Source organism: Podarcis filfolensis (assembly GCF_964270895.1).
Source record: "Podarcis filfolensis genome assembly, chromosome: 5".
NCBI lineage: Eukaryota > Metazoa > Chordata > Lepidosauria > Squamata > Lacertidae > Podarcis > Podarcis filfolensis.
In genome coordinates, this window is record NC_139608.1 from 40,731,626 (window position 1) to 40,759,068 (window position 27,443).

At 42.9% G+C, this 27,443-nt stretch overlaps 1 protein-coding gene across 4 annotated transcripts in view; it reads left to right on the forward strand.

The window, feature by feature from the left end:
• Positions 1 to 1,957: 1,957 nt before the first annotated feature.
• The window catches only part of YEATS2 (YEATS domain containing 2), a 43,194-nt gene continuing 17,708 nt past the window's right edge, over positions 1,958 to 27,443 (forward strand). For all 4 annotated transcript variants that reach the window (XR_014548567.1, XR_014548568.1, XR_014548569.1 and 1 more), the window contains exons 1-26: positions 1,958 to 2,116; positions 3,186 to 3,274; positions 4,769 to 4,882; positions 5,768 to 5,865; positions 5,963 to 6,055; positions 6,297 to 6,536; positions 7,486 to 7,601; positions 7,754 to 7,915; positions 9,236 to 9,347; positions 10,013 to 10,057; positions 11,006 to 11,192; positions 11,861 to 12,094; positions 13,057 to 13,215; positions 14,548 to 14,651; positions 16,639 to 16,746; positions 17,719 to 17,892; positions 18,532 to 18,778; positions 19,190 to 19,351; positions 19,555 to 19,664; positions 20,840 to 21,001; positions 21,612 to 21,785; positions 22,453 to 22,651; positions 24,342 to 24,473; positions 25,168 to 25,266; positions 26,653 to 26,764; positions 26,892 to 26,965. Coding sequence is in view for 1 of the 4 variants with exons in the window: in XM_083615199.1 (XP_083471325.1) it covers positions 4,783 to 4,882; positions 5,768 to 5,865; positions 5,963 to 6,055; positions 6,297 to 6,536; positions 7,486 to 7,601; positions 7,754 to 7,915; positions 9,236 to 9,347; positions 10,013 to 10,057; positions 11,006 to 11,192; positions 11,861 to 12,094; positions 13,057 to 13,215; positions 14,548 to 14,651; positions 16,639 to 16,746; positions 17,719 to 17,892; positions 18,532 to 18,778; positions 19,190 to 19,351; positions 19,555 to 19,664; positions 20,840 to 21,001; positions 21,612 to 21,785; positions 22,453 to 22,651; positions 24,342 to 24,473; positions 25,168 to 25,266; positions 26,653 to 26,764; positions 26,892 to 26,965 (3,403 nt within the window). In the remaining 3 variants the exon portion in view is untranslated. The remainder of the gene's footprint in view (positions 2,117 to 3,185; positions 3,275 to 4,768; positions 4,883 to 5,767; positions 5,866 to 5,962; positions 6,056 to 6,296; positions 6,537 to 7,485; positions 7,602 to 7,753; positions 7,916 to 9,235; positions 9,348 to 10,012; positions 10,058 to 11,005; positions 11,193 to 11,860; positions 12,095 to 13,056; positions 13,216 to 14,547; positions 14,652 to 16,638; positions 16,747 to 17,718; positions 17,893 to 18,531; positions 18,779 to 19,189; positions 19,352 to 19,554; positions 19,665 to 20,839; positions 21,002 to 21,611; positions 21,786 to 22,452; positions 22,652 to 24,341; positions 24,474 to 25,167; positions 25,267 to 26,652; positions 26,765 to 26,891; positions 26,966 to 27,443) is intronic.

Below are 27,443 nucleotides of genomic sequence, written 5' to 3' on the forward strand. Positions count from 1 at the left end.
CAAGGCTATATGCTACTGAGCTTATATAATCATGCTTATAACTGCATCTGTCAGCATAAAAATCTCCATTACTCAAAGTATGTGGCCTTAGTCTGGTGTCCAGTTGGCAAGTTCCTTGCATACTTGTAACTCAGTAAAAGATCACAGCCTTGGCACTGTAGGTCCTTTTATACACACAATTTTAAAGTATCAAAGCTGAGACTAGTTTATAATACTTCGGTGTGCTGCTCCTTATTCAGTTTGGAGTTGCAGATAGGAATTAGGATATGAAAAATACTGTGTGCTGAAATAAGTTCAGAGCCACCTCAAGTCATGTCAATGGTGCCTACTTCACTATATCTACCACCTTATCACGTTCAACATTGCAGATAACTTGGTTGTTATATTTCCTCCTCTAAACACTACCAATATAATTTTTGAACTCGCGAGATCCGAAATGGTGGTCAACCAAAATTCTTCTCCCAAGTAGCAATTTCCACAACAAGCTTTCCATCAGCCTACACTGTCTGAATTATTACCACGGGGTGGGGGATAGACCCTGTTCCCTAGACTATTAACAGATAAGCGTCAAAAATGCCACACATTTTCATTACTGTTTGTGCACTTAGAGCCACTGCTTCACAAGGTGAACAGGACTGACAGCGAAATTACTTGTAACCATGGGCATAGCCAAGGGGGGCAGGAAGGGGCAGCTGCCCCCCTAGATCAAGTAAAACAACAGAAATACTTAACTAACTGACCAATCACGGCAGTTCTGGCCCCCTAACAAAACTTCTGGCCCTCCATAACAAAAATCCTGCCTACACCCATGCTTATAACTGTAAAGTTATCAACAACAAAAAACCCATTACATATCAACATGTTCACAGAGAACACTGCCCTATTTATATCCAACCTGAATGATTAGATCCCCATGTTAATGTTGTTAATGAAGAGTTATGGGAACATGGCGAAAGAGTTTGGGAGCCACTGCTGTAATGCATCATTTATCTCAAGAAAGGATTTGTCAAGCCTGGAAAAAAGGTGGGCAGCAGTTACGGGAGAACGAGTAATCCTCCCCTCTTCTTTCTTTGAGAGATCTGGTCCTTTCCGGTTGCATGTGATCTATATACAGTTGTTGTTTAGTCGCTTAGTCCTGTCCAACTCTTCGTGACCCCATGGACCAGAGCATGCCACGCACTCCTGTCTTCCACTGCCTCCTGCAGTTTGGTCAAACTCATGCTGATAGCTTCAAAAACACTATCCAACCATCTCGTCCTCTGTCGTCCCCTTCTCCTTGTGCCCTCCATCTTTCCCAACATCAGGGTCTTTTCCAGGGAGTCTTCTCTTCTCATGAGGTGGCCAAAGTATTCCAGTGAGCACTCAGGGCTGATTTCCTTCAGAATGGATAGGTTTGATCTTCTTGCAGTCCATGGGACTCTCAAGAGTCTCCTCCAGCACCACTACATACAGTACTAAAGGGCAATCCACTGCCCAAGACCACAACTTAAGGAGCCGTTCAAAAATCGACCGCTACATTGGTTCCAGGTTCATTTTAAATTTAGCCCGATTTGGCGGGGGGGGGGGGGAGAGAGGTGTTGCTCTATAACGGACCAGCTTCCCAAATTCTAACCCCTACTATTGCAAACTAGCAGTCCCTTTTTTTATTATTGTGGGGCCCGAATTGCTACGACGGAACAAAAACAATATTGCAAAAAGCAATTAAAAATCGCCAACGACCAAGGCAACAGGAGATAAAACATTAGTCAAAAGAAGAAAGGAAAAGCACTTTTAAAAAAACTTTCTCAAGGGAATAAAGAAAGAAAGAAACCAGCGCCTCGGGCTCCTCGGCTCCTGCAGCCTCTGGGCTTTAGGACGCAGCAGATGCTTCGCGGCTGCAAAGAGAGCGCCCTGCCGGCGGCGCCCCCTCGCGAAACCGGCTTCTTCCAATGCCCGCCCCTTCTCCGCTCTCCGCCTGCGCAGCCGCGCCCCGCCATCGCCGTGACGGGCAGGCGAGAGGGGACGGAGTTGATGGCGGCTGCGCGGTAGAGACGCTGGCCTCGCTGGAGCGCAGGGCTGGGCGGAGGCGAAAGGGACTGGCGGCGGCGGCCCGTCGGGACGTCTTCGGCGAAGGCGGGTGAGTTGCGCGGCCCCGAGTCGGGGCTCCGCTTCCCGCCCGCGGGGCTGAGGAGGAGCGGGGCGTTTGCGCGCGGGGAGGAGAGCGCCCCCCTCTGGCGCGGGGCCTCGACTCTGGCGGCAGGCGCGGGGGTCCCTTTCGCAAGAAGAGGGTGTCGAGGCGCTCGCCTCCGCGGGAGTCCCCGAAGTTTGCTCGCTTGTACAACTCGGTCGGCGCGGGAGCCGAAAAGTCCCATCTCGCACCCCGATCCTGGCCGTGCTTACTTGCTGCTGGAAGGAAGACCCGCGGTAGCTTATGGTTAACTTTACTCCAAGTTAGCCCTCTGGGAGCTGCAGTCTTGCAGGCGGATCCTAAGCGCGTTTACTTGCGGGCACGTGCAGCCCCAGTCCCGCGTCGAGTTTGCTACCTGTCCCGCGGATTGCAACTGGTTCGCCTAACGCTGCAAAGGATCGGGCTGTTAAAAGAGGGCAGTCCGATTTTATGGCCACCTGGAAACAAGTTGCCAGGCACACGTAGGACCAGAGCATTGTTGTTTCTCAAAGGGGACTTCCCAAAGGCCACCCTACTGAGTTTTGCTGGGGGTTATTATCATGATGGGTGAACATCCTGCTAGGAGCCATCCTTGGTGTGATTTTCCTTGATGCTCCTGCAGTTATTCAGGCTTGTTCTGAAGACCCTCACAAAGTTGGCTCCTAATAGCACAAATGGCTCCTTTGCAAACTAGCATACCACATTGACTCACTGTTCCTGTGCCAGCATCCTTGTAGCCCCATCATAAGTGCAATCTTTATGCCTACATCTATTCTGAAGTAAGCCCCATTGTGTTTAGTAGGACTTACTCCCGCTCAAATGAGCTTTTAAGTCCCACAGTGTTTGGTAGTAATGCACCGAAGCAGCATTTTGTAATGCCTAATAACTTGTTTTGCTTTGGTCACTCGTAGTTGTGATTTGGTAAAGATCTTCAGTTGGAAATTGAAATACTATTCTGCTCGTAATAGAACATGCTGGGAAACTTGAGCTTCAAGAAAACGATTGCTTTCACTTGTCTAAAAGAGTTTTTATTCAACAGGGGTCACTGAAAAGGAAACTGAACAGCCTTCAACAGAGGTACGGCGACATTTGAAGGAAAACAGATTCTGCCTTTTTGACACATCTGAGGTAAAATATTGCAGAAAGGTTTTTTCCATTCATAATGGCCTTTCATTGTCTTTCTGTGCGAGGCATTCACAGAGGACATCTATGTATTCACTCACATGTCTTCGCACATAACTTTGCTAAGGAGAATGAACAGCAAAAGGAAGGTTTTGACAATGCCACCACTTTGTTGGTGGCTGCTCACACATTCGCCCTCTCTAGGCATTCTGATGCCAGGTAGAAGAATAATCCAAGGGGGGCACGGGCGGTAGCTCTGTCCCCCCTTGTTGCCATTCTCTTCACCCCCCATGAGTAGTAATGTGAAGAATATCTGTCTGGAGTCACAAACAACAAAATGAAAATAGTCCATCATAATAGCAGATAATGCGGTAATAGTAGCCCTCAGGTGTTCTGATGCTGTGTAGATAAATTATTGCAATAGATGCACGCACACAGGGATGGGTATGCTGCTTTGTCCTTTGTCATTCTCTTCACCCTCCAAGTTAGAGGACAATTGGGAGCCTTCTGAACTCACGACACATTTTAGAGCCCCGGAAAACACACTTCTGGAGCGTGAACATAATGATAAGTCTGAATACCTTGCTCATCCCTTTGGGGTGCCCTCATTGTAGTTGCTCTCCATAGCTTCAGAATGCCTGACTAACACTATTGTTACTGCAAAATCTGTTGGACTGGACTCTTTTCACTTTGTTATTTGAGGCTCCATTAGGATGATAACTTTTCAGAGATTTGGAGGCTGTATAGTGGAGCTGTCTTTGCCTGTGGTCCAGCGGTTTACTTCTAATTTTTTAATATCATGTTTATCCTGTCATGGTCTTTGGTCACCTCGATTTAGCAGGCATTTCAGATGGTAGCTCCCAAAAAACCAAGATAAACCTGTTGAAATGTAGCCAGCAATAGATGCGCGAATGTGTTTTTGTGTGACTATTGCTTTTGATAGTTCAAAGAAAAACAAGGTACTTCCTCTGATTCATAGATCAAAAGAGCTTTTTTTTAAAGAGGAAAATAAGAAAAAAGAAAAATAGGACAGGTTTGGTGGAGTTTTGGGAAGCTGTTGAGACAGAAGCTCAGTTCACATATTACTTGTGTGTAGGTACTCAAGATTTCAAGCTGATGCAGGGCTGCTTTTCTCCTGATATTGTGGTGTTCTGCTAGCTCTACCATCTGATGTCTGCATGTTGAACTGCTTGTGTTTAATTGCACAGGGTTCCTAATCCTGCAGAGTCCCTAAGTGTTAGCAGTTGTTCTTCGGAGGCAACCATGTTTTAATGTGCCATCATCAGAGAGTAGATATAGCAAGACATTGTGAGATGAGAAGTGTGGTCCTGTTCTGGGTTGAAACTATGAGTGCCCTACACACAAGTAGCATATAAATAGATCTGTATTCTTCCTCCCAGTTGGAAGGTTTACTTCTTCTGCAATGTGACCTTATAAATGGAAAGATGTTCTCAGATGTTTGAATTCACTGTTTGTTTCCCCCCCTCCCTTTCCCTCTAGTGAAGTCGCCAAACATGTCAGGAATCAAAAGAACTATAGAAGAGATGGACCCAGACTATGAGGAGATCTCGCATGTACCTACAAATAAACGTCATAAAGCAGTTGAGCAGTCAGGTAAAAAATAAAAAATAAATTCAAAAATTGAAGTGGGACAGAGATAAGAGGAGAAGAATATAGTCTGTCTATAGGTATTGGTTTGTGTTTGATTTCTAAAATATGCAGAACGCTGCTGTTTTCTTTCACGCTAATAGAATTGGTTTCAGTATTTCTTTGTGTGAAATTCAAGAGCTTGACTGATGGATCAAGTGCCACCATTTCCCATTTAATTTTATTAAAAACTTCAATTACTATAGCCAGACTGAACGTGAACTGCAATAATACTTGGTTTTACAACATTCTTCTCACATGTTCTGTGACAGTGGATTTTTTTTTATTTTAAACCACCACCTGTACCACAGCTATTATCTTAATTATTTTCTCTCTCTCTCTCTCTCTCTCTCTCTCTCTCTCTCTCACACACACACACACACACACACACACACACACTTATATAAAAATATAAAACATTTGGTCCCAGCTATGCATCTAACCAAATGGATGGATTACTGAATTTATGTGTCCAACTAGGCTTTTGATGAAGATCTCCTGAAATGGATTGAGTGATTGACTATTTAACTTCATCAAGCCCTTGTAAGAGCTTTCTTTCACCAATCTTCAGATTTTGGAGCTGTCATTCATATGTTCATATATCAGTTATTGTATTGTGGTTCTTTAAAATATTACATATTATTCTTGTACATGGGTGCACACACACATACAAACAAATAAGAATGGCATACTTATTTCGTTTCTTCATACTTGGCCTGGTCATTTTGATACTGAAAAGCAAGCCAGAAGTCCACATCGTCTTCCAGGCACGGAGGACTGTGTTGTTGCAAATGGCCTTAACTTTCTTGCCCATAAGAATATTCTTCTTCTTTGTGGACTCTTCCTGAACAGCACGAGATGCTGCAGTACAGAAGATTGAGGCAATTATTAAAGAGCAGTTTTCAGTAGAAATGAAGAATAAAGAACATGAGATTGAAGTCATAGATCAGGTATACAGATTTCAAGCTCAGTATTCTGTGGGAAGGGTTACAGTCACTATACTTCATAATGGGACTTTCATCTTCTCCCCACCCCCCCTTTTCATAGCGCTTGGTTGAAGCAAGAAGAATGATGGATAAACTGCGAGCCTGCATTGTTGCAAACTACTATGCTTCTGCTGGTCTTCTTAAAGTCGGAGAGGTAAAACTGATAGCAATGTGACTTTTTGAAAGAAAAAAAATTGCATTTACAAAAACGGAAAACCGCCAGATGTTTGGTGGTCTGCAACCTCCAAGGAAGCCATGGTCAGATGGGTGCTTCTGCTACACTCTGCAAGTGTTTATCAGCACAGTATATACTTTGATCAGGTGGACATGTTACTTTCTGTCATAACTTTAATTCTGAGCAAAACTGAAATGTGCTGCCTCCTTTGTTGTTTCAGGGAACCAAGACCTGTGATCCTATGGTTTTTAACCATCCATCTATCAAGAGATTTTTGGAATCTCCCTCCAGATCATCATCTCCTGCTAATCAGGGGTCAGAAACTCTGTCAGTTAACCATTCAGAGAGTGAATCATCCCAGCACATGGACTATTTGATGGGAAAGGACAATGGCAGCCTGGATGTAGAAGAGCGATTATCAAACAAGCTCGACCAGAGGCTGAGCAAGAATTCTGGGCAGGTAAAATGAACCTGAGGTGTTAAAACAAGGCAAGAGGAAGAGGAAAAAATAGTGTTCTTTTGTATTCAAAGGCAGACATAGCAAATATATTCCTGACTTCTGCTGCGTCTTCTGAAACCCACAGAGATGGTTTCATCTTCAACACCCCTCATTAGCACTGTTGTAGAAAGGGGTCAATTACAGGTCTCATTATATTGCTTTTTGCTGCCTGTTTTCTGCTGATGTAGCACTATGTGCAGCGATAATTTCAGAATCGTTGTGCTCCATCATCCACAACATTCCCCCCCTTCTTAACTTTATTTTTCAGCTTCTAAAAATATATAGAACAAATAATCCCTATATACACCTCTCCAAGAAATGTTCCATGCAAATACAATTCAAATAATACAGTCAAACATTAAGTTTGTAGATAATTTAGAAGTGATTACATCAGTTAGGTGCTTTCTAGTCCGTGTCTTGGCTGATTGTCCCAGAGTGAGACATTAATAACATTAAATGGCTCAAAGTTAGTTCGGTTTCTACAACACGTTTGGAGAGGGCAGAGAAATGGGTTATTTTCATCTTAGTTTTTTTTTAATGTGAGAGAATTATGGTCCCTGTCCCTGAGAGGAGTGAAAAGAAATTTAATCCCCAGTATTGGCAGACCTTACGTGATGAAGCAGAAAAATCCTTTCATGGAATGTACCTAAATTGACCTTTTTTTTGTTCTGCAGCAGCTCTGCGTCTCCCTACTCTTGCTTAGATTTGCAAATGTGCTAAAAACAGGTATTTTAAAATATGCTGGTTCTTTTATCATTTTCAGGGTTGTTCTCTATTGACCTTTTACTGCAGACAGGTGTATGTCCTTTCTGCAATTTAAACAGTAGCTGCATCTTCCTTGCAGGGGGGTAAAATTAGAGTAAATGTGTGCATAAGCAGATTTCTAAACAGATTTCTGTTTTGTCCTCAGGGCACTTCTGGTGTTGCTAGAGGTCACAAAGGGGCCCTGAGAAATGCTGGTCACTCAAATGATGAACATTCGCGGCTGTTTGTGAAGAAAACCATAGTGGTTGGCAATGTCTCCAAGTTAGTACCTGAAGTCTTGTTCTTGTGTGTTCTTTGACTGTTCGCCTGGAATGTGGATCGCATCTAGAGAAATGGCTAAACAATGTGTGCTTTAATATTTCAAAATGTTTGTAGTGGAATTGATTTGAGTGATTATTTCCCCCCTCTGCCAGGTACATTCCTCCTGACAAGAGAGAAGAGAATGACCAGTCCACTCATAAATGGATGGTGTATGTACGAGGGTCCCGAAGAGAACCCAGCATTGATCACTTTGTTAAGAAAGTCTGGTTCTTCCTTCATCCCAGCTACAAACCTAACGATCTTGTCGAAGTCAGGTAACAGCACTTTCGGTGAAACTTCCAACTTGCCCCAACTGACTAACAGATTGTCAGAACCTCAGTGATTTTTACTTAGGGGTGGGGTTCCAGTACTCTGGGAAGGGGGTTCAAATCCTCTCTGGCTGATATGTGGCATCATATGCCCAAGAAGGTAAACGCAGAAGAGAGCATAACCCTTCCCCTACCTGCTGTTTTTCAGTCAAGATCTTATGCATGAGTAACCCTGTATCTGGAGCCCAGCAGAAACAAAAGGCATACTGAGCAGAAAACAGATGGCAGAGATTGTGTGAAGCAGCTCAGCTCCTCACCCCATCTGTGTGTCTTCTCAGAATTTCAGCTTTCTGTCTGTTTTTCAAAGCATGGTGCTGAGATGTGTATTTAGCTATATCGCAGCTGGGGAGCCCACGGTTCTTCAGATGTTGTTGGCCTCCAGCCAGCTCCCACTAGCCCCAGCCAACATGGCCAATGGACAACGATGATGATTACTACAATTTATTACTCTCCCTTCACCCTAAGGTTCCAGGGCAGGTTACTAGGTAAAAAGGTAAAGGACCCCTGGACAGTTAAGTCCAATCAGAGGTGACTATGGGGTGCGGCACTCAACTCACTTCAGTCTGAGGGTGCTGGCGTTTGTCCACTGACAGCTTTCTGGGTCATGTGGCCAGCATGACTAAACCACTTCTGGTGCAACGGGACATCATGACGAGTGCCAGAGTGCATGGAAATGTTGTTTTTCCTTCCTGCCACAGCAGTATCTATTTATCTACTTGCACTTGTGTGCTTTCGAACTGCCAGGTTGGCAAAATCTGGGACAGAGCAACGGGAGCGGGTTACTAAATGAGGAACACAACGTTAATATTAAAACACAATATTAAACAGCACTGCAAACGATTTAAAACAACTCAACATTAGCAAAATAAGATCGGTCCTAAAAATATACATCTCAAGTGTCAAAATCCAGGGTAAAGAGTCTTTAGCATTTGCCCAAAGCTGTGTAATGAAGGTGCCAGACACCTCTGAGGGGAACTGTCATACAACATAGGGAGGACAACAGATTATAAAACCTTTCTAAAGTCAAATAGCCAAGACTGCAAATATTAGGGAGGCTTGAAAAATTTGAATAGTATGTTTGCTTCTTAAGATCCTTAAAATTCTTTGGCACTGTCTCAAATAGTTGAATATCACCATGGTAACTCTTTGCTGGTCTTTCACCTTATGTGGACCTTGTTGCTTGTTCTGCACCTCCAAGTCCCAAGCTCAGAAGTATCTTGTATGTAGTGGAAGACTTTTGTTTTGAAAAATGATCCTTATTTCTAGAGAGCCTCCTTTCCACCTGACTAGACGGGGCTGGGGAGAGTTTCCTGTCAGGGTTCAGATTCATTTCAAAGACAGCCGGAACAAAAGAATTGATATCATACACCATCTGAAGGTAATTTTTCTGCAGTGATAATGCATAGATGAAAATACTCTCTTTGTATTTTTATTGTTTTGCTCTCACAAGAAGTAACACAGTAAAGCCTGTTTTCTATGCTAGTCCTTTTATGGTTCAGAATAGTTGTGTCTTCTGTGATGCAATGCCCTTCTCAGGGAAATAAGTATGGCTCCCTCCTGCTTGGCTTTTAGAAGAGTCCTAACTTTTTTCTTATTATAGTTTGCTTTGGGGTGATTTCAGGGCACTGTGTTTATTTACTGGTTTTATTTTATTTAACAAAGTTTATATACTACTTGATTGTAACGAAATCTCTGAACCTAAAACAGAACAGCAAATAGCCCTCCAGGCTCACACAAGTCAAAGTGCATAGTATCCAATGCCAGTCATTCTGGCATCTGAGACAGAAAACCCTACATGTATCTCTTCCCCACCCCTACCCTCTGCAGTTAAAATACAAAAATAAGAAATTAAAAAGTGAACAACTTTCTGGCATTTTGTGGCACCCCAAACCAACTGCATGGGGCAAAACCTCACTCTGCCTATTGGCAGGGCCAGTTCTGTTTATTGGTATATGTCTCTTTAAGTTTTGTGTATGTGTATATATTTGCTAATATTTGTGACAAAGACACCTAAACTTTTCCTTTCCTAATTGTTTCGTACAGTTGGATAGGACATACACAGGTCTACAGACGCTAGGTGCTGAAACGGTATGATTTTAAAAAAGTTTTCTCAGGCTTTTCTTGTAAAACTGTAGAATGGAAACAGTGATCACTTTCTTTGGCCATCTCAGCCCCTGCCCCGCAAAGTATGAGCAGTAAAAATAGTTATCAAGCAGTTTACATGTTGAAAGTACACTCTGTAACTTGTGTGCTGCTCTTGACAGGTAACTGGGTTGGCCATAAGTGTCTGCTTAGAATTGACATGAGATGCACATGCTTTCTGCTCTTGGTCTTAGGCAGGATTTTCTGTGACCTCTTAAGGCAGGCATGGGAAGCCTCTGGCCTGCAGGCCAAATTAGGCCTGACAGGCGACCCTATCTGGTCGAGGCGATTTTATTCCAGTTGCACCCACCAGTCACTCATCTGAAGTCATATGTCAGGTGTGTGTCACGTAAAACTGCATCTGCAAAGGGAGCATTGCAATTGGAAGCCTTGGAGTGCACTCATGATTGTTCCTTTTGCAAGTAAAGCATTTAAATTCAGCGCTGAATACAAGTTGCACAGCTGGGGTCAAGTTCACTCAGGAGATCCCAACTGGATTTGATGTTTGCTGAAAGCAGACCTGGGAATAGCTTCCCTAGCAGATTGGCAGCATGGCTTGCATTTGATGGCAGATTTTAAACAATGCTGAATGTAAGCCCTGCTGGTTCAGATGGGGATCAGATCCACCTGATGTCATATGACTAGGTGATGTTCTCTGAGCAATACCTGCTTCTGTGGTTGGTTGCTTAACTATTAGGTTACTTGAGCTTGAGTTCAGGTGGATTTTAAGCAAACCAACACAATTCCCCCAAACCAGGAGCTTCTGTTGATGGGCGCAAAAGGTTTAGAAACTGGTGTCCTTTGTATCTAAGTATGCAGTGCAGTCCCTCTCTGCACACTTAAAAAAATGTATTGTCATCAGTTGCCTTACCATAGTTGTTTTTCTCTTGAAAGGTGGTGGACGTTGAATTGCACCGGCATTCTTTTAGAGAAGAGTATGTCTTCTCCCAGTCTTCAGATTCTGATCTTTCTGATGCCCCCACCTCGTTGCATTTGCCATTAAATATGCCAGCACCTGTAAAAGCATCCTCACCAATAAAGCAGATGCATGAATCCATTACGCATACTTCTGCTGAGAAAGGTAAAATAAAAACGCTGGTGTTACTTTAGTTGGCCCTTCTGTTGTTAACAGTTGCGTTTGTGTTTATTAACTAAAAATAAAATTCAGTAAAAATATTAATAGGGGGGCGGGGGAAGTCAACATAATATGTGTGTGTCTTAGAGTTGGAGGAGAATTTGACCCAGACTGGAAACTGGCTGATCTGTCCATCCATAGTATGTATCCACCCAAACATATATTGGGAAGGGCCATAGCTCTTGCATGCCGAAGGTCCCAGGTTTAGTCCTTGACCATCTCAAGGTTTAGGGCTGGGAAAACCCTGGAGAGCTATTGCCAATCAGTGTAGACTCTATCGACCAATAGTCCGACTAGGTATAAGGCCGTTTCCTTTGTTCTAAACAGTGTTATGTTGTAGAGTACATTATGATGAATAAATTCTGATACTGAAACATATTGGAGACACATCCTAGTTGACGTGCAGTTTCAGTGGGTGTGCAAGGAGAGAAACTTTTTATGGAAAAAATAGTCTGAATAGGAAAACACTACGCTGCTTAGGAGATGGTGGCCTATCAAATATTGAGAGCTCATTCTGAGGGACAGAAATAGGGAACAAAGTTGTTTTTAACATTTTGATTTTTCTGCCTAGAAACACTTCATAACACTTTTTAAAAAAACCTTTTATTCATCAGGGTTCAGATCTGAAGCCGAAAGACATACGACCTTCTATTCCTTGCCGTCATCTTTAGAACGGACTCCCACAAAGCTGGCTTCACAGAAAGTTACTTTTGGTTCTCATGGCAACTCAGCTTTTCAGCCAATTGCTGCTAGTTGCAAAATAGTGCCTCAGGGTCGAATCCCAAGCCCTGCTGAGTCTCCGGGCAAGTCTTTTCAGCCCATCACCATGAGTTGCAAGATTGTGTCAGGTATGGCTTGGTTTGTGCATCGAATTGTGTTGTACAGCAAGATAAGAATAAACTGCCTGCTCATACTGAGAGCCAGTGTGGTGTAGTGGTTAAGAGCAGTAGACTTGTAATCTGGGGAACCGGGTTCGCATCCCCACTCCTCCACATGCAGCTGCTGGGTGACCTTGGGCCAGTCACACTTCTTTGAAGTCTCTCAGCCCCACTCACCTCACAGAGTGTTCGTTGTGGGGGAGAATGGGAAAGGAGAATGTTAGCCACTTTGAGACTCCTTCGGGTAGTGATAAAGCAGGATATCAAATCCAAACTCTTCTTCTTCTTCTTCTTGCACTGAGTACAGTTACAACCTTGTATGTTGTGAGGAGGGGTGGGGGAGTGCCACACAAGTCAAGTCTGAAGCATGAGATGGTGTCTCTCACGGAGACGCTATGTCACATATGCATCCTCCATACTTAGGAGTAGTCTTGCTCCTAGTCTATTGAGCCCCTGTCTTCCAGGTTATAAACTCTATAGTTTGTAGGTCATAAGGGGCAAAATGCTACTGGGGATGAACAATGTTTGTCCAAGAAGAAGCCCACAGCCTTATAGGCACATAGGGCCAGATTCTGTTAATGAGCCCTGCTCTTGGCTTGGAGATTGTTGGGGGAAAGGGAAGTAGAGGGAGATTTTTCCATCTGGAGCAATCTCCTTAGCACTACCTTGATAATTCCTTCCATAGTCCTCTGTAGTTTGCTGTAGAAGTTGTGATGGAAAAAAGTAGCATCTTCCAGTGTTCTAACTTCCTCTACGAAAGCCTGTTTCTGAAGGTAACACAGCAGGTGCCTGATTTTCATGGAGCTGCTTCTACGCTTGCAGTAGAATTGATTCTGCAAATTGCTGCTATTGTTGTTATCGTCACTACGCAGCTGACACCCCTGGATATCTGTCTGACATGTACAATGAAGAATCCCTTTCTGTTTCCTTAGGATCTCCAATATCGACCCCAAGTCCTTCTCCACTACCTCGAACTCCAACTTCCACTCCAGTGCATATGAAGCAAGGGGCTGCCACCCCTGTAGTCAATAACCCTTACGTTATTGTGGACAAGCCTGGTCAACCGGTTGGGGCAGCGGCCACGAGCACAGGTGTGGACTAGATGTGGGTGGGGAAGAATGTGCTCTCTTTTCCAGAGCCTTTGCAGTGTGTGTTTTGATTTGCCTTTGAGGCAGAATGTTCAGAATAACCCCTAACCCCTTGTGTGCTTCGCTCATGTCTTAATTGTCATTGCTGGATATCAGTGGAACAGCCATCTCCCTCACTAACTTTTGTTTTGTTTGTAAAAGGTATTTTCCATTCCTAAGACTCCTTACTCCACAGACCTTACAACAGCCTTCAGCCCTCTGGATATTTTGGTCTACAACAAAACATCCCTCCAAAACATCTTGCAGATGCTGGATTGATGAAGGCTGCCTTATAGCATGCTTTGTTACCCTCATTCACTTCCATTCTCTTTGATCAGTTTGCCAGGGACAAGCAGTTGTTGTAAAGCAATTGTTTGTCCATCCTACTTGCATCGAGCAGCTTGTTACAGGTTTAGACATACCATCATAGATTAGTCAACTGCAAACATACTTCACTGCAGGCAGTTCCCTGTAAGAGTGATTGTGTTCTGTGCATGCTAAGAACATAGGAAGGTATCTTACACTGAGTCAAACCAGTGGTCCATCTAGTTGTCTAAACTGACTGGCAGCAGCTCTCCAGGGTTTCAGGCAAGGAGTCGCTCACAGCTCTACCTAGAGATGCTGGGACTTGAACCTGGGATCTTCTCCATGCAAGGCAGATGCCCTGCCATTGAGCTACTGCTCTTCACTTCTCCTACCTGCGCTTCTCTGTTCTACAGTGTTACACAGGCTTCCTCAACCTTGGCCCCCCAGATGTTTTTGGCCTACAACTCCCATGATCCCTAGCTAGCAGGACCAGTGGTCAGGGATGATGGGAATTGTAGTCTCAAAACATCTGGAGGGCTGAGGTTGAGGAAGCCTGGTGTAACATGTAGAAGGTGGGGGAGGGGAACTTTTGCACCCAGAACTTTTCAGCTCAGAGACACTGCTGAGAAACGGGGAAAGTGTGTAGGAAATGGTGGCAACCATCTCTCACGTGATTTGTGCCTAGTCCTGGAAGAGCTGTAGATTCTCTGGGACTGCTTTCAGCATATGGGCACAGAAGAGGTGTATTGCTTTCTAGCAAAATGGGAAGCGGACTGGCAAATGAGCACCCGTCCTCTCTCTGGCTTTGTGGGTGTCCCCCTGTCTGTGAACCGCCTGCCTTCCAAGCAGGCAGCGGTTGTTCCATTCCGCCAGTTGTCCAGCAAGGAAAAGGTGATTCTGTTCAGAAAGCTGTAATGTGACAGTTGTTAGAACACCCTGAAGCTACACCAGGATGGCCAAATGTATGCTGTTGTATTTCTCAATATATAGGTAGCCCTGGAAGTAAGGCTTCAAGTGTTTCTCAAGCTTCTCAAGGGACAGCATCTCCGGTATCAAAGATCCCTGGGAGCAGTTTGGTAACCTCTGCTGTCAAGGTAACATTCGTTTGTTTGACTTTTCTGTTTTTGTTTTGTTTTTAGAAACTTGTTCAGGTGGAGTATTTTGTCTTTTATTCCTTGATATTCCATGGCAATATAGTGCCTTTTTCTGGAAACTATTTGTAGAGTTCTGGTTCATTTTGCAGTGGTATCTCGGGTTAAGTACTTAATTCGTTCCGGAGGTCCGTACTTAACCTGAAACTGTTCTTAACCTGAAGCACCACTTTAGCTAATGGAGCCTCCTGCAGCTGCCGCACCACCGGAGCACGATTTCTGTTCTCATCCTGAAGCAAAGTTCTTAACCTGAAGCACTATTTCTGGGTTAGCGGAGTCTGTAACCTGAAGCGTATGTAACCTGAAGCGTATGTAACCTGAGGCACCACTGTATTTATTCATTAAATTTATATCCTACTGCTCCTCCCAGGGTGGCAAGCAGTAAGCGATAAAACATCTTTAAAAAATGGTTAAGTGTTTTATTTCTGCATCCCAAACATCTCTTATGTTGGGTCTGCTTTCAAATGTCTCTCAAGTGCTCTATCCTTAGTGTTCTCCCACCAAAACCACAATTTTCTCTGTATTTCACGGCCCTGTTTTTCAGTGGTGTTTGGAGAAGCCAAAATGCCTATTTGCAACACTGTCATGTGTCTCTCTATTTCTAAGTCCTACTGAATTCAATAGAGCTGACATCCTAGGTAAGCATGCAAAGGATTAGGGACTTGGGCAATTTTCCCCTCCAGGGTAAGGCAATGAACCAGCCTTCACCAGCCAGAGAAAAAAATGGTTCACTGGGTAGTCTGGGCATGGCCTGTTTATAAATTACATTGGTGGAAGATACACGATCTCTGTACCTGCAACATGATTCACATTTCCAAAAATCAACAAGTAAGCTGAGGTTATTGAGTGCATTTCTTGTTAAGTGTGGTGTCGTCTTCTGTGTAGGCACAAATTTTGTATTTAGGGAAAACAGACGTAGCACTTGACAACTTTATAGCTACCATTGTCAAAATAATATTTACGTAAACATTTGGGGTGAGGGAAAGAGATTCCAAAGAGCCAATGGTGATTGGGAACCTCGCTAGTAGAGAAGCACTGGGAGCAATTCATTTGGCTTTTTAAGCTGACACAGACGAATAATGTTAGTATACTTCTGGGCTGGGGAAGAAATCTCAAAGGTACAGAACTAGATTGTTGCAGATAAATGGTACTTCAGAAGGTGATGGATTTGTAGCAGAATTTGGAACTTTTGAATACTTGCTTTTATTACTGCTTACAAAAGAGAACGTTCACCATAAGCTAAATCATCTTAAGAAGGGATAGATAAGCTTGTTGTGTGTTTCAATAGACTGCTTCTAGCATTTAAAACGCGATAATTTTTGTCTAGAATTGTTTCCTATGCAATTTGGGTGTTAATGCAAAAGTAGTAGAGAAAGCCATTCCTTTGTCACTTATGAAAGCATCTCTACGTAACAAGTTCTTTGCCGTTTTAACCAAACTTGGCACAGATGAATGATGGTGATTTGTAATGAGCAACATGCGTTCAGTAACAAGCTCATTGCATTTGGGAAGATTTTAATGAATTGAAGCCCTCCTAAAAGTGAGGATCTCTATTTCTGTACCTAACTAGGGCTGCTAACCAGTTAAATGCACTAAACATTATTTTTGCATCTGTCATTTTAACTGTTCAGTTGAGTACATTTATTACCAAAAGTTCAGTATTTAAAGGAGGACAGCATAACGTATGCTATAATAAACAAAGGTACGATTGTTAGAAGTTTAGATTCTCTTTCATTTTAGAATCAAAACAGAATCAACAGCTTTAAGGTAATAAAACTTTGTGTCGTTAACTCTCCATGAAACCCAGAACTTTTTGCAGGCCCGGGTTGGCTTATGTTCCTTGTCTTGAATAAGCTCAGTTCTTGTATCATAGTACTTAAAAAATAATAATTGCATAGTTAACTTAATTGTCTGATTTGTATAATTCTAGCAGGAAGACTCTCTCTTTGCAACCATGCCGCCTCTGTGTCCAATTGGGAGTCACTCCAAGGTACAAAGTCCTAAATCTGTGACCGGAGGATTTGGAACATTTACAAAGGTATTCGAAGTCTTATTATTCTCTTTGAGATGTGTAGCAGCAGTACAAGCAGCATTTAACAGTGCAATTTGTCATAAAGCATTCTAAATGTGTCCTTCAAACTTTTGAGATTTTTGTTATTGCTTGCTCAAGTAGATAGATAGAACCTTTATTTGCAAATAAATACTAGCCAAAGCAAACTTGCCCAAGTATTGAAAGAACCGATTCTGATTTTTGTTTCGCTCTTTCCATAGTGTCTAGTGTCTAGGGAACATAATGACCTGACAAATTTACCTTACCACCTTTTTCTTCTTTTTTATTGTCACACAAGCAACTGACTTTCTTTGGGGGAAGATAATGTTAATATATAAGTAATATGTGTGGTGCTTGGTCTTTATATATCAGTAAATATTTGGCAACTGGTCTGCCCAGAGCTAAGAGATTGAGCTCTGATACTATACAGTCGTACCTTGGATCCTGAACGCCTTGCGAGTCGAATGTTTTGGCACCTGAACGCCACAAACCTGGAAGTGTTCCATAAACCTGGAAGTGCAAATGTTCTTAGGAACCAGAATATCCGACGGGGCTTCCATGGCTTCTGATTGGCTGCAGGAGCTTCCTGCAGCCAATCAGAAGCCGCACCTTGGTTTTCGAACATTTTGGAAGTCGAACAGACTTCCGGAACGGATTCTGTTCGACTTCTGAGGTACCACTGTACCACTTCAGGGCAAACCAGACATGTTTCAGATATTTTTGCAAATGTACTCCTCTTCTGGTAACTTCTCTCAGAAGCTGTTCTTACCGTGTCCCCTGGTTTTAGGATACAGAGGCAACTATGAACTTTTGAGGGACAGTCATATATGAATTACTTAGTGCTCAATCAAGCAACCTATTTGTTTCTTGTAAAAAAAATAGACAGCCATGGTGTGAGAGCTTTTATGTGTTTTTTTTAGTAGAGATTAAATTATTCCCTTCCACTTGATTTATATGAAGGTAATAATCAAGCAAGAGCCTGGGGAACCGCCTCAACAGTCTCCAGCACCAGTGACTGGGACAACCTCTCAGACCTCAGTGCAGCAATATGTTACGGTGAAAGGAAGTCACATGATTGCTTTGTCACCCCAGAAGCAGATTGTGAGCACCGGAGAGGGATCCACATCATCTAAGGTAAAATAGTTTCCATTTCTTTTGATTTCCTTTGGCTGTTTTCACCTGGCTGTAGGTCATCCCAACCTATTTTCAAGCTGTGGTGTGCAGATGTAGATTTGAACCTGGATTTAGTTGCCTGCTGTGCTCCACTGCTGAAATGTTTTAATTGATTTCATTTATATGTTCATTTAAAACTTTTTTGGTGGATGAATGAAAGTACAGAAGTGCCTAAATTAAATAACTGAATTTGTCTCTACTAAAGACACAGTCAGTGCTTTGGGAGTGTGGAAAAACGCCAGTTCAGAAACCATATAGTTTATTTGTAAACCTGCATTTTGCATCTGGGTAGCATGTCCTGCATTTGTTCTCACACAGCTGCCACTTCAGGCCCAGTTTGTGCAGCTGACTTTTTTGCATTTTTTAAATCCCATTGCAGTAATATTGTATCAGTTGCCTTAGAAAGGTTATTATATTTGTTATCCATAGATATGTTTTGGTTTGTGATGGGCTTTTAAGTGGTATAACGTTCATATAATCAAACTGAGTTAATTGATGATTGCTAGGTTTTGAGTCACCTATGTTTGTTTGATTGTTGTAATGCCATATTGTTTTTCGTATTTTCCTGCTCTCTAATGGGCACAATTTGTTTTACTGTAGGTCATTGGTGTTCCAGTTGGGTCTGCTTTACCCAAACAAGCTGTGGCTATTGGTGGTGGGCAGATACTAGTAGCAAAATCCAGCCCTTCAGTCACAAAGGCCGTTGGTGGAAAGCAAGTAGTAACGCAAGGAGTTGCAAAAGCAATTGTGAGTGGCGGTGGAGGGACCATTGTGGCTCAGCCTGTGCAGACTTTAACGAAAGCTCAGGTGCCCTCAGGAGCTCCCAAAAGTGGAACCCAAGGACCAGGTAAAGCTATCTTATTTGCAGACACCTTCAGAAACAATTACATGGAACCAGTTAATTAGTACAGACGCTTCAGGTTGCATTTTTTCAGGTTACGGACCGCTGAAACCCGGAAGTACCGGAACGGGTTACTTCCGGGTTTCGGCAGTAGCGCATGTGCAGAAGCACTAAATCACACGTTGCGCATGCACAGAAGTGCCAGATCGCAACCCGCGTGTGTGCAGATGCGCCACTGTGGGTTGCGAACGTGCATTGGCTCGTCGTCTTCAAAAAAAGTACTCTGGAAATAAATAAAAAAGATACAGAAAAAGAGAATTGCTGGTTTTGTCTGTTCCTATTTGAAATAGTGTTTGGCAAAAGACGGTCTCTGTAAACCTGGGTGATCTTCATTTTTGTTTCTGCTTTTCCTTTCAGTGATGGCAACATTGCAACTTCCAGCCACGAATCTGGCCAACTTGGCAAATCTGCCTCCCGGGACTAAGCTGTACCTTACCACAAACAGCAAGAACCCTTCTGGGAAAGGAAAGCTGCTGCTTATACCTCAAGGAGCCATTCTGCGAGCCACAAATAATGCCAGTTAGTGTTAAACGGGTTGAATCTAATGTGCTTGGTGTAGCGATTCCATAAAACACATGAATGGAGTAGACGCTGCTACCCTAGTCTGGGCACGCGGCGTTCCCCTAAAGGCAACAACTGTTAAACGGTGCCTCCTTGAAGCTTGTTAAAATGCATAATGGGACTAGGCTGCCCTGCATATGTGATTGTTTTGTTTGTTCCAGATCTGCAGTCAGGCTCTTCAGCAAGCGGAGGTGGGGCAGCCCAAAGCACAAGTACTGGCTTATCACAGCATCTTACCTACACGTCCTACATCCTCAAGCAAACACCACAGGTCAGTCATAATACAGTTTTCTGGGATGAAGGCCCATCATATGGGCCCATGGTTCTAGCTGTCATCCAAAAAAAAAAAAAAGGAAATGCACTCAGAGTTTCAGGAAGTAGGCATGACCAGTTCTCTTCATCCGCATTCCATTTCTACAGTCACTGTGGTCTTTGTTTTGGAGCTGGGGGTGGGGGTTTCTCCATGAGTTTTGCCACGCCCTTCTGTTGATCTCTGGTGTTGCTGGATGCTAGGTAAAACATGAGTGGCTCTAGGTTAGGTCACTAATACAATTGGTTAGAGTAGGGAAAGCCCATGTGTTTGCTGGACTCCAGTTTCCACCCTTCCTAACCACTGGCCATGCAAGTTCTGGCTGATGGTTGTTGGGAATCCCAACAATATGTGGAGGTCCCTACGTTGGTGATATACTCCTTGGTTAGAGTATGCCTTATATTTGAGCCTAAAGGCTTAAGAAGCGGGAATTGGCCTACAAGGGGCCCTTATCTTGAGAAAGCGCAGTCTCTGTGAATCTGCGTTGACATTCTTTTTTAAAAAAAATTATTATTATTTATTATAAAATACACACATATTGCGAATATACAAGCATACAAACATACATTTGTGGGACTGAATGTAGGTATGTTTGTATATATTTAAGGATTGTATGAAATGTATGTTTGTGTTGACATTCTTTCTTGTCTCCATAGCAAAAATGTAATAGTGATAGTTGTGCAGGAGGCAATTGTGTTATGTAGTACGCCAGTGGCCAGGCTGAATTCATTGAAACAAACAGTGAGGAAGGAGTGTTTTATGAACATCTGAAACCATTTGACAGGATAATGTATAAATAAAAATAAAATTAGCCTTCCCCAGCCTGTCGCCTTCCAGATATTGTTGGACTCCCAGCTCTCTCCCATAAGTCCCATAAGGTCATGGCCAGGCATGAGGAGAGTTGGGAGGCCAGCAACATCAGGTTGGGGAAAGTTGTTGAGTTTCTTAACTGAGATGAGGTGGTATCCCCCAGATAAGTGCTATTGGAAGAGCAAAACAGTTTGCCTGTCAAAAAATCAAACCTGAGAGGGCCAGAATTTGCAGTAGGACTTCTTCTTTAGAGAGGTTTCTTTTTGGTGGTGGTGGGAGCAGAGTCCTTGGGGCACTCACTGTAGCAGTTTCCTTCTTTGGTCCAGGGCACCTTTTTAGTTGGCCAGCCATCTCACCAGAGTTCTGCGAAACAAGCAACATCTGGAACAGTTGTGCAAGGTAACGCAAGTGCTGGGACACCATCTGCACAAGGACACCAGGCGTTGAAAGTGATAACTGGACACAAAACAGCAGCTCTGTTTGCACAGGTAACTTCCATGTTTAGGGCTTTGATTGGGATTGAAAGAGCAAACACACAACTGGTCCAAGGGGGCTTTGGGCTTGTGTGTACTGTGAAACAGCAGCCCTTTCAGTATGCCTACATATCATGTAACTTCTGAAATGGGAGGGGGCTTTCAAAAGGTGCTTGTGATACGACATGGGGCGGGCGAGGTCAGTTATCCAAATGAAATAGTTGGAAATGCGGCTGGGCAGGCCCAAGTCCTTGGGGATGTCTAAAGTAGCTCCCTGGATCTCAGCCTTTATTGCAGACTTTTGTTATCAAAGGAAAAATTCAACACCACAAAATGGTTCTCGACTTCCTCATCAGAATAGTGGGATTGGGAGTGGGGAAGTAGAAACAAGGAATTACTTTCAATTGCTTTCCAAACAGTAACTGTATTGATCTGTTGTACAGAAAAAGAAAAGCAATCCCATCAAACCCAGTGGGACTTTCTTCTTGGTATTCTGTGTTTCCAGGCCCATCCCAAAGCATTTAAAAACAGATTGGGAGGAATGCCCGCTTGTTTTCATCACATTTTTTGCAAACCTTTGATTCATAGGAAGTTGCAGTTTCCATTTTTTATTTTAATTTCAAAGGCAGCTTCCAGTGGACAGGCATCACTGATGAAAATATCCGATAATACACTGAAAACCTTGCCAGCATCGTCGCAGCTCTCAAAACCTGGCACCACTGTGCTAAGAGTATCTGGTGGAGTGATCACTGCAGCGACAACGTCGTCCGTGACTCTGCCAACAAATGGAGTTGCACAGGTGAGGTCAAGTGCTATGTCAGGTTTCTAGTGCAAGTGCAACCGCTCAGGAAAGTAGTCTATGAAATTAGAATCTTCTACTTCATCAGTTTTGATTCCCTTGAAGTAAAAGGTATTTTAAATTTTCAGAAACCGTCCTGCTTGCTACTAGCTTTACTTAAAAAGAAAAGAAATTACTTGGTGCAATTTGATATTTTGGCTTGGCTTATTCACCCAAAACTACTGAGATGAATTTTAGTTCAATATTTGTGGTTGCCACTGACCCCTGACTCCTCTAGTTCTGCGGCATTTGCAAAGAAACTTGCAGAATTTTTATTCCTTTTGTTACATGTACACCTCTCCTGCCTCCCACAGTGGAGCTCCAGGCAGCGTACAGATCCCAGGCTGGATCAGCTGGCAGAGGAGGGCTTAAGCAGCTCTCCTGTTCACTCTGTGATTCTCTCCTACAGATTGTTATTACTATTCATTAAATTTGTATACTGCCCTTCATCCGAAGATCTCGGGGCACTTCACAGAGGCCCCCACATAATCTTGGTTACGTGCATGTCTAAAAGCACAAGTTTGCGAAGGTAATGTGTACTTCCACATTAAGTTCGTAAGGGATGAATGAATTCGTAATTCATGCTGGCTGGTGTTCTTCAACCCAATATTCAATCATTTTAACACAGCAAGCGGACAGTGCAAGTTCTAGCTCATCTCCAGCGGCAGGCCCTGTAGTGAAGGCGTCTGGACAGCAGCCACAAGTTTCTGCCAACCAGGGGCAAGCAGCATCGGCTGTGCCTAATAAAACAAATGCATCTGCAGTTGTAAGCATTGCTTCTTGGGTGGCTGCCCCAGCCCCAACCTCTGGGAAAACTGCAGTATCAGGTAAGGAAAATTCCCTTTCCTTTGCTCCTGCTACCTTTTAAATCTAGACCCATAATGCATTGATATTTTGGGTGCTGAAGTGGCAGAATTGGGAGCACCTAACTAGGCCACTGTTGGGACGCTGGTGGCGCTGTGGGTTAAACCACAGAGCCTAGGGCTTGCCGATCAGAAGGTTGGCAGTTCGAATCCCCACGACGGGGTGAGCTCCCGTTGCTCGGTCCCTGCTCCTGCCAACCTAGCAGTTCGAAAGCACGTCAAAGTGCAAGTAGATAAATAGGTACCGCTCCGGTGGGAAGGTAAACAGTGCTTCCGTGCGCTGCTCTGGTTCGCCAGAAGCGGCTTAGTCATGCTGGCCACATGACCCGGAAGCTGTACACCGGCTCCCTCGGCCAATAAAGCGAGATGAGCGCCGCAACCCCAGAGTCGGTCACGACTGGACCTAATGGTCAGGGGTCCCTTTACCTTTTAACTAGGCCACTGTATTTGTGGCCTGACCTCTTTCAAAAGAAAATCAAAAGTGCTGGTGTTTGGTCTGCCTCTAGGCCATTTAGGAGTTTGAAGGTATCTTGAGGTCAGCCTTCACACGTATGCATGAGCTTTGAGTAGGATCTGCTCTTTGACCCAGTATTAATAAAGTGCCAATTGGCGAGTTCCGAGGATGCGGCCTTTTTAGTGGTGGCAACACTATTGCCAAATCTTTTCCCTGGAAAGTCCACCAACTTTCCCCTCTTCTGGGGGGGCGGACTTTATTTCTGTCAGACTGTTTTAAAATCTGCTGCTGCTGTGCTTTTCTGCTTGTTTCCCTTGGTTTATTTAATCTGTGTTTTTATTTATGGGGGAGGGGGTTAGTAAGCCACTTTGTGAGGAATCTTTTTAGATACGGGATATAAGCAGTTATAGTAAATATTTTGAGGTGGCAGCAAGTGGTTGTTTTTTTTATGTAAGTAACTATTTGGAAAAGTGAAGGTGCAGCTAAACTCTGCATCTGTGACTGCTAAAAGGGTGTGGAGTTCTTAAACTCCTGCACTGCTTCCAGAAGATGCGTAGATAGGCAAAAACCCATGTTTTCAAGGGAAAGGGGTTCCACAGCTGAGGGTCTGTTGCTGAGAACCCCTCTCTGTGTGTCCTTGCAATCCTAGAGAGGTACATGGATGTTTGACTGAGAGGGCCCTCACAACACACAACTAGACTTAATGAGGACAATATGTGATCAGGAGCTCCTGATGGTTATTTCAATTGCCAATCTGATTTGGCTCCCCTGCGGCTACTGCTACTCTTCTTCTTCTTCTTCTTCTTCTCTCTTTTGATATCTTTATAAATCCTCAATCACAAGAATGAAGTGTGTTTTCTTCAACATAATTTACCTGTTCAACTCCATTTCTAAATAACAGAACTTCGTTCTGGATAGGCAGTATTTATCAGTGGTACATCGCTGCATCACTGCTTTAGAAACACTATCTTTGCAGAAACAACTATCTTAAATTTTTTTGTAATTATGACTTTTCAATTGTAGCTACAAATTGACTGTTTAATTGTCAGACTTCCTTAGTGATGGTTTTCAATGATGCTTGATTCTGTTTTTATCAGCATCCCTCCCCTTTTGGTTGTTGCTGTTGACAGAAGAGCTGATTTCATAGTCTCTTGTGCAGAAAGGAGCAAGAGCTCTCTTTAAGCATGACTTCTCTTCTAGGATTGTTAAAGATCCACTCCAGTCAAAATAGTCCTCAGCAAGCTATTTTGACGGTTCCCAGCCAACTCAAGCAACTTGGTGTGAGTGCTGCCTCTGGAGGAGTCCAAACAATATTGATGCCCGTGAACAAAGGTAAAATGCAGTTTGGCAAGACTACAAGTGTGTACAGATGCTTTTGATGAGAGTATTTGGACAGTTTAGGTAACCATATCTTGTCTTAAGAAACTAAGATATGGATTAAGATTTTGGCTGCACATGCAGCCCCTTTGTGCAAAAAACTAACTGACCAATTATGAAGTCTATTTACTATAGTTTCCCATTACTTCTTAACCAGGAAACTATAGTTATGAGCTTTGGAACAATCCAGGTTATTAAGCCAACTTCAAACTAGAATAGACTGGATTGTTCCAAAGCTGATAACCATAGTTTCCTGGTTTAGATGAAATGGGAAACTGTGGTCAGGTGGATACTTCCTGGTTTGTTTGCCAGCTTGTACAAAGTGGATTTGTGCACAGACTCAAAAGGCTTGTTCATATCTTAACATATTAAGCCAATGCATGATCATCCAAGTGCAGTTATTTATTATGTGATACATAACACACACTACTGACACTAACGCTAGACTTAAGCCACTATAGACAAATTTCAGTTTCTCTACCAAAATACTATAAACAATTGATCTGGCATCTCCACTAAGGATTAGTAAAATAATTGATGAATACAATTATCTAGCAGTTTGTTTGTTTGTTTGTTTGTTTGTTTGTTTGTTTGTTTGATGAAAATACCTACATATCAATGTGAAATCAGTATTTTTCTTTTCTCTCAGTGATACACTCACTTTCATCCAGCAAAGTATCTGCTGTTACACCTGTAACCTCAACAAATGCAGTTGTTCCAAGCCCTTCTGCAGTGTCTGTTGCAAAAGGTAAAATTATTTGTTATTGTGATCAGACCTTGCCCTTGCTCACCTGTGGAAAATCACTGACATCATTATTGGTGGTTGTAATCTAATTTATTTTAGGTTTGATTTTTCTTCTGTGTACATTTTTACCAGGATCTGACTTGGATACCAAGACTTGCCAGCCTGATACTTTTATGGCAAATGTATATGCATAAATGTGGCTCTGAGCTTAGTAAAACTGAGTGGTAACGGAGGGGGGTGAAGTGGTTTTCTTCTTTTTTTGTCCCAGCAGATCTCCCATTTTGTAACATTCTCTCCTCATTGAAACCAGTGGGGAAGAGAATTAACTACACTAGCTCCAGGCATAGCTGATAAGCCTGATCCCAGGAACGGCAGGTCAGGTCTCTGGATCCATCCCCGTCCCTCAAGTGCCCTGGTTTAAGCCCTAACCCCAAATACCTCTGGCACTAATACTATCAACAGTAGGTCCATGCCTCCAGAGAATTCTGAGGCAGACAAGCCTCGCTCCCCAACCAGCAAAGCTCTTTCCCACCATTGCAGAGGTACCTCCGCCCCATCACGACAGCAGGACTGAGAGCATGGATCACTCTGTTAGCTTAATAAATAAGTCTGCAGTAGAGTAGAACAATGCTCCAAGATACTCAGAAGGCGCTGATATGTCCGTGGTCAAATTCCTTTATGCACGAGAACTAAAAATGCATGCAATGACACATACTGCTGAGGCATAACAATCTGGGTGCATTTTTCTCTGTAAGCAGTATCCTAAAATGTGGTTAATTAAAAAATGCTTTTCAGTAGCTCCAGAAGTACAGCAGTGGTTTCACTTGGGAGTCTTAGGGATAGTGCTAATGAGCTTTTAATATATTCCTCTCATAAGAAGCTGCTGGTCTCAGCTGAAATATTTTCCAAAATAACAGAACAGAAATATTCTTGTGTGGAAAATGAAACTTCAGGTCATTATCTTCCAAAAGAAAATTCTTTCAATATTCTAGACAGTGCTGTTGACTTCAATTCCACCACCAAAACGGCTACCATCTCCTTTTCCTCATTATTCTTTTTTTCTGTGAATTGGATGGAGACTTTTCAGGAGAGTGTGGATATTTTAAAACTGGTTGAATTGCAGGATTTTACACATATTTTAGAGGACAAGCAGGGACCTGGTTGCTCCAGCAACAAATTCCCTGGAGTAACCAGCCAGCACCATCTCAAGGTCTTTTTCTTGTCCTATAAATATATAAAAAATGCAGTTATTCAGTTATAAATAACAGCTTTGACTCCTTTATTAGCTAATTGGCAGGTTCAAGGCTAGGCAAACATATACTTTTCTACAGATGTCTTTAAAAAATTTAACAGGTGTATTTATTTTAATTATTCTTTTATCTTCTGAAGTTAAGCTGGAGCCTGACTCAGCAGGACAGAGCTGCAGTTCGCTTGTCTCCCAAGATGGTCAGGTGACAGTCAAAGCAGAGGAAAGTTCTGAACTTGGAAACTATGTCATTGGGTAATTATTCTTGCCAAGTTAAAACTTCATGAGTTGCAATAGGGATATTGCTAACTGGGGGCCATATTTGGGGGGGAAGGTACCTAAAAGCGATAATATAAAACGTGCTCTCTTGATTTTTTTACAGGACAGAGTATTTGGACAACCTCCAGCAACTTTTGACAGCAATAGTAAAGAAAGTGCCATTGATTGCTGAGAGAAGTAAGAACCTGCAGAAAAACACAAACACACACACACAATTTTATTTACATGCCACCTTTCCATATTCAAACCATGTTCAAGGCAGCTTACAACATGAAAAGTTTACCTAATTACAAACGTAACAAAAGTAGTCATAATTAGTAGATAAAAAGATTTAAAAGTACACAACCAAATTGAACAATTTCTTTGCCAGTGAACTATGACCTCTGTGGCCATTTAACTTTGAGATTTCATCATGGAATAGAGCAAAAGAACTCAAGAAGCCACAAAAGATGTTCTTTGCAAAATACATAGAAATCTGAATAATCTCAGTACTCTGTATAGTTTCAATCTCACTACCCAGCCAGATAGGTGGGGTATAAGTGATAAATTATTATCTTAACCTTAACTTAACCTTCTCTGCACAAGTTGTAAGTGTTGCAGGCTGCAATCCATTATTCATGTTGTTTAAAATATTTCTTAACAACTCCTTTTTGGA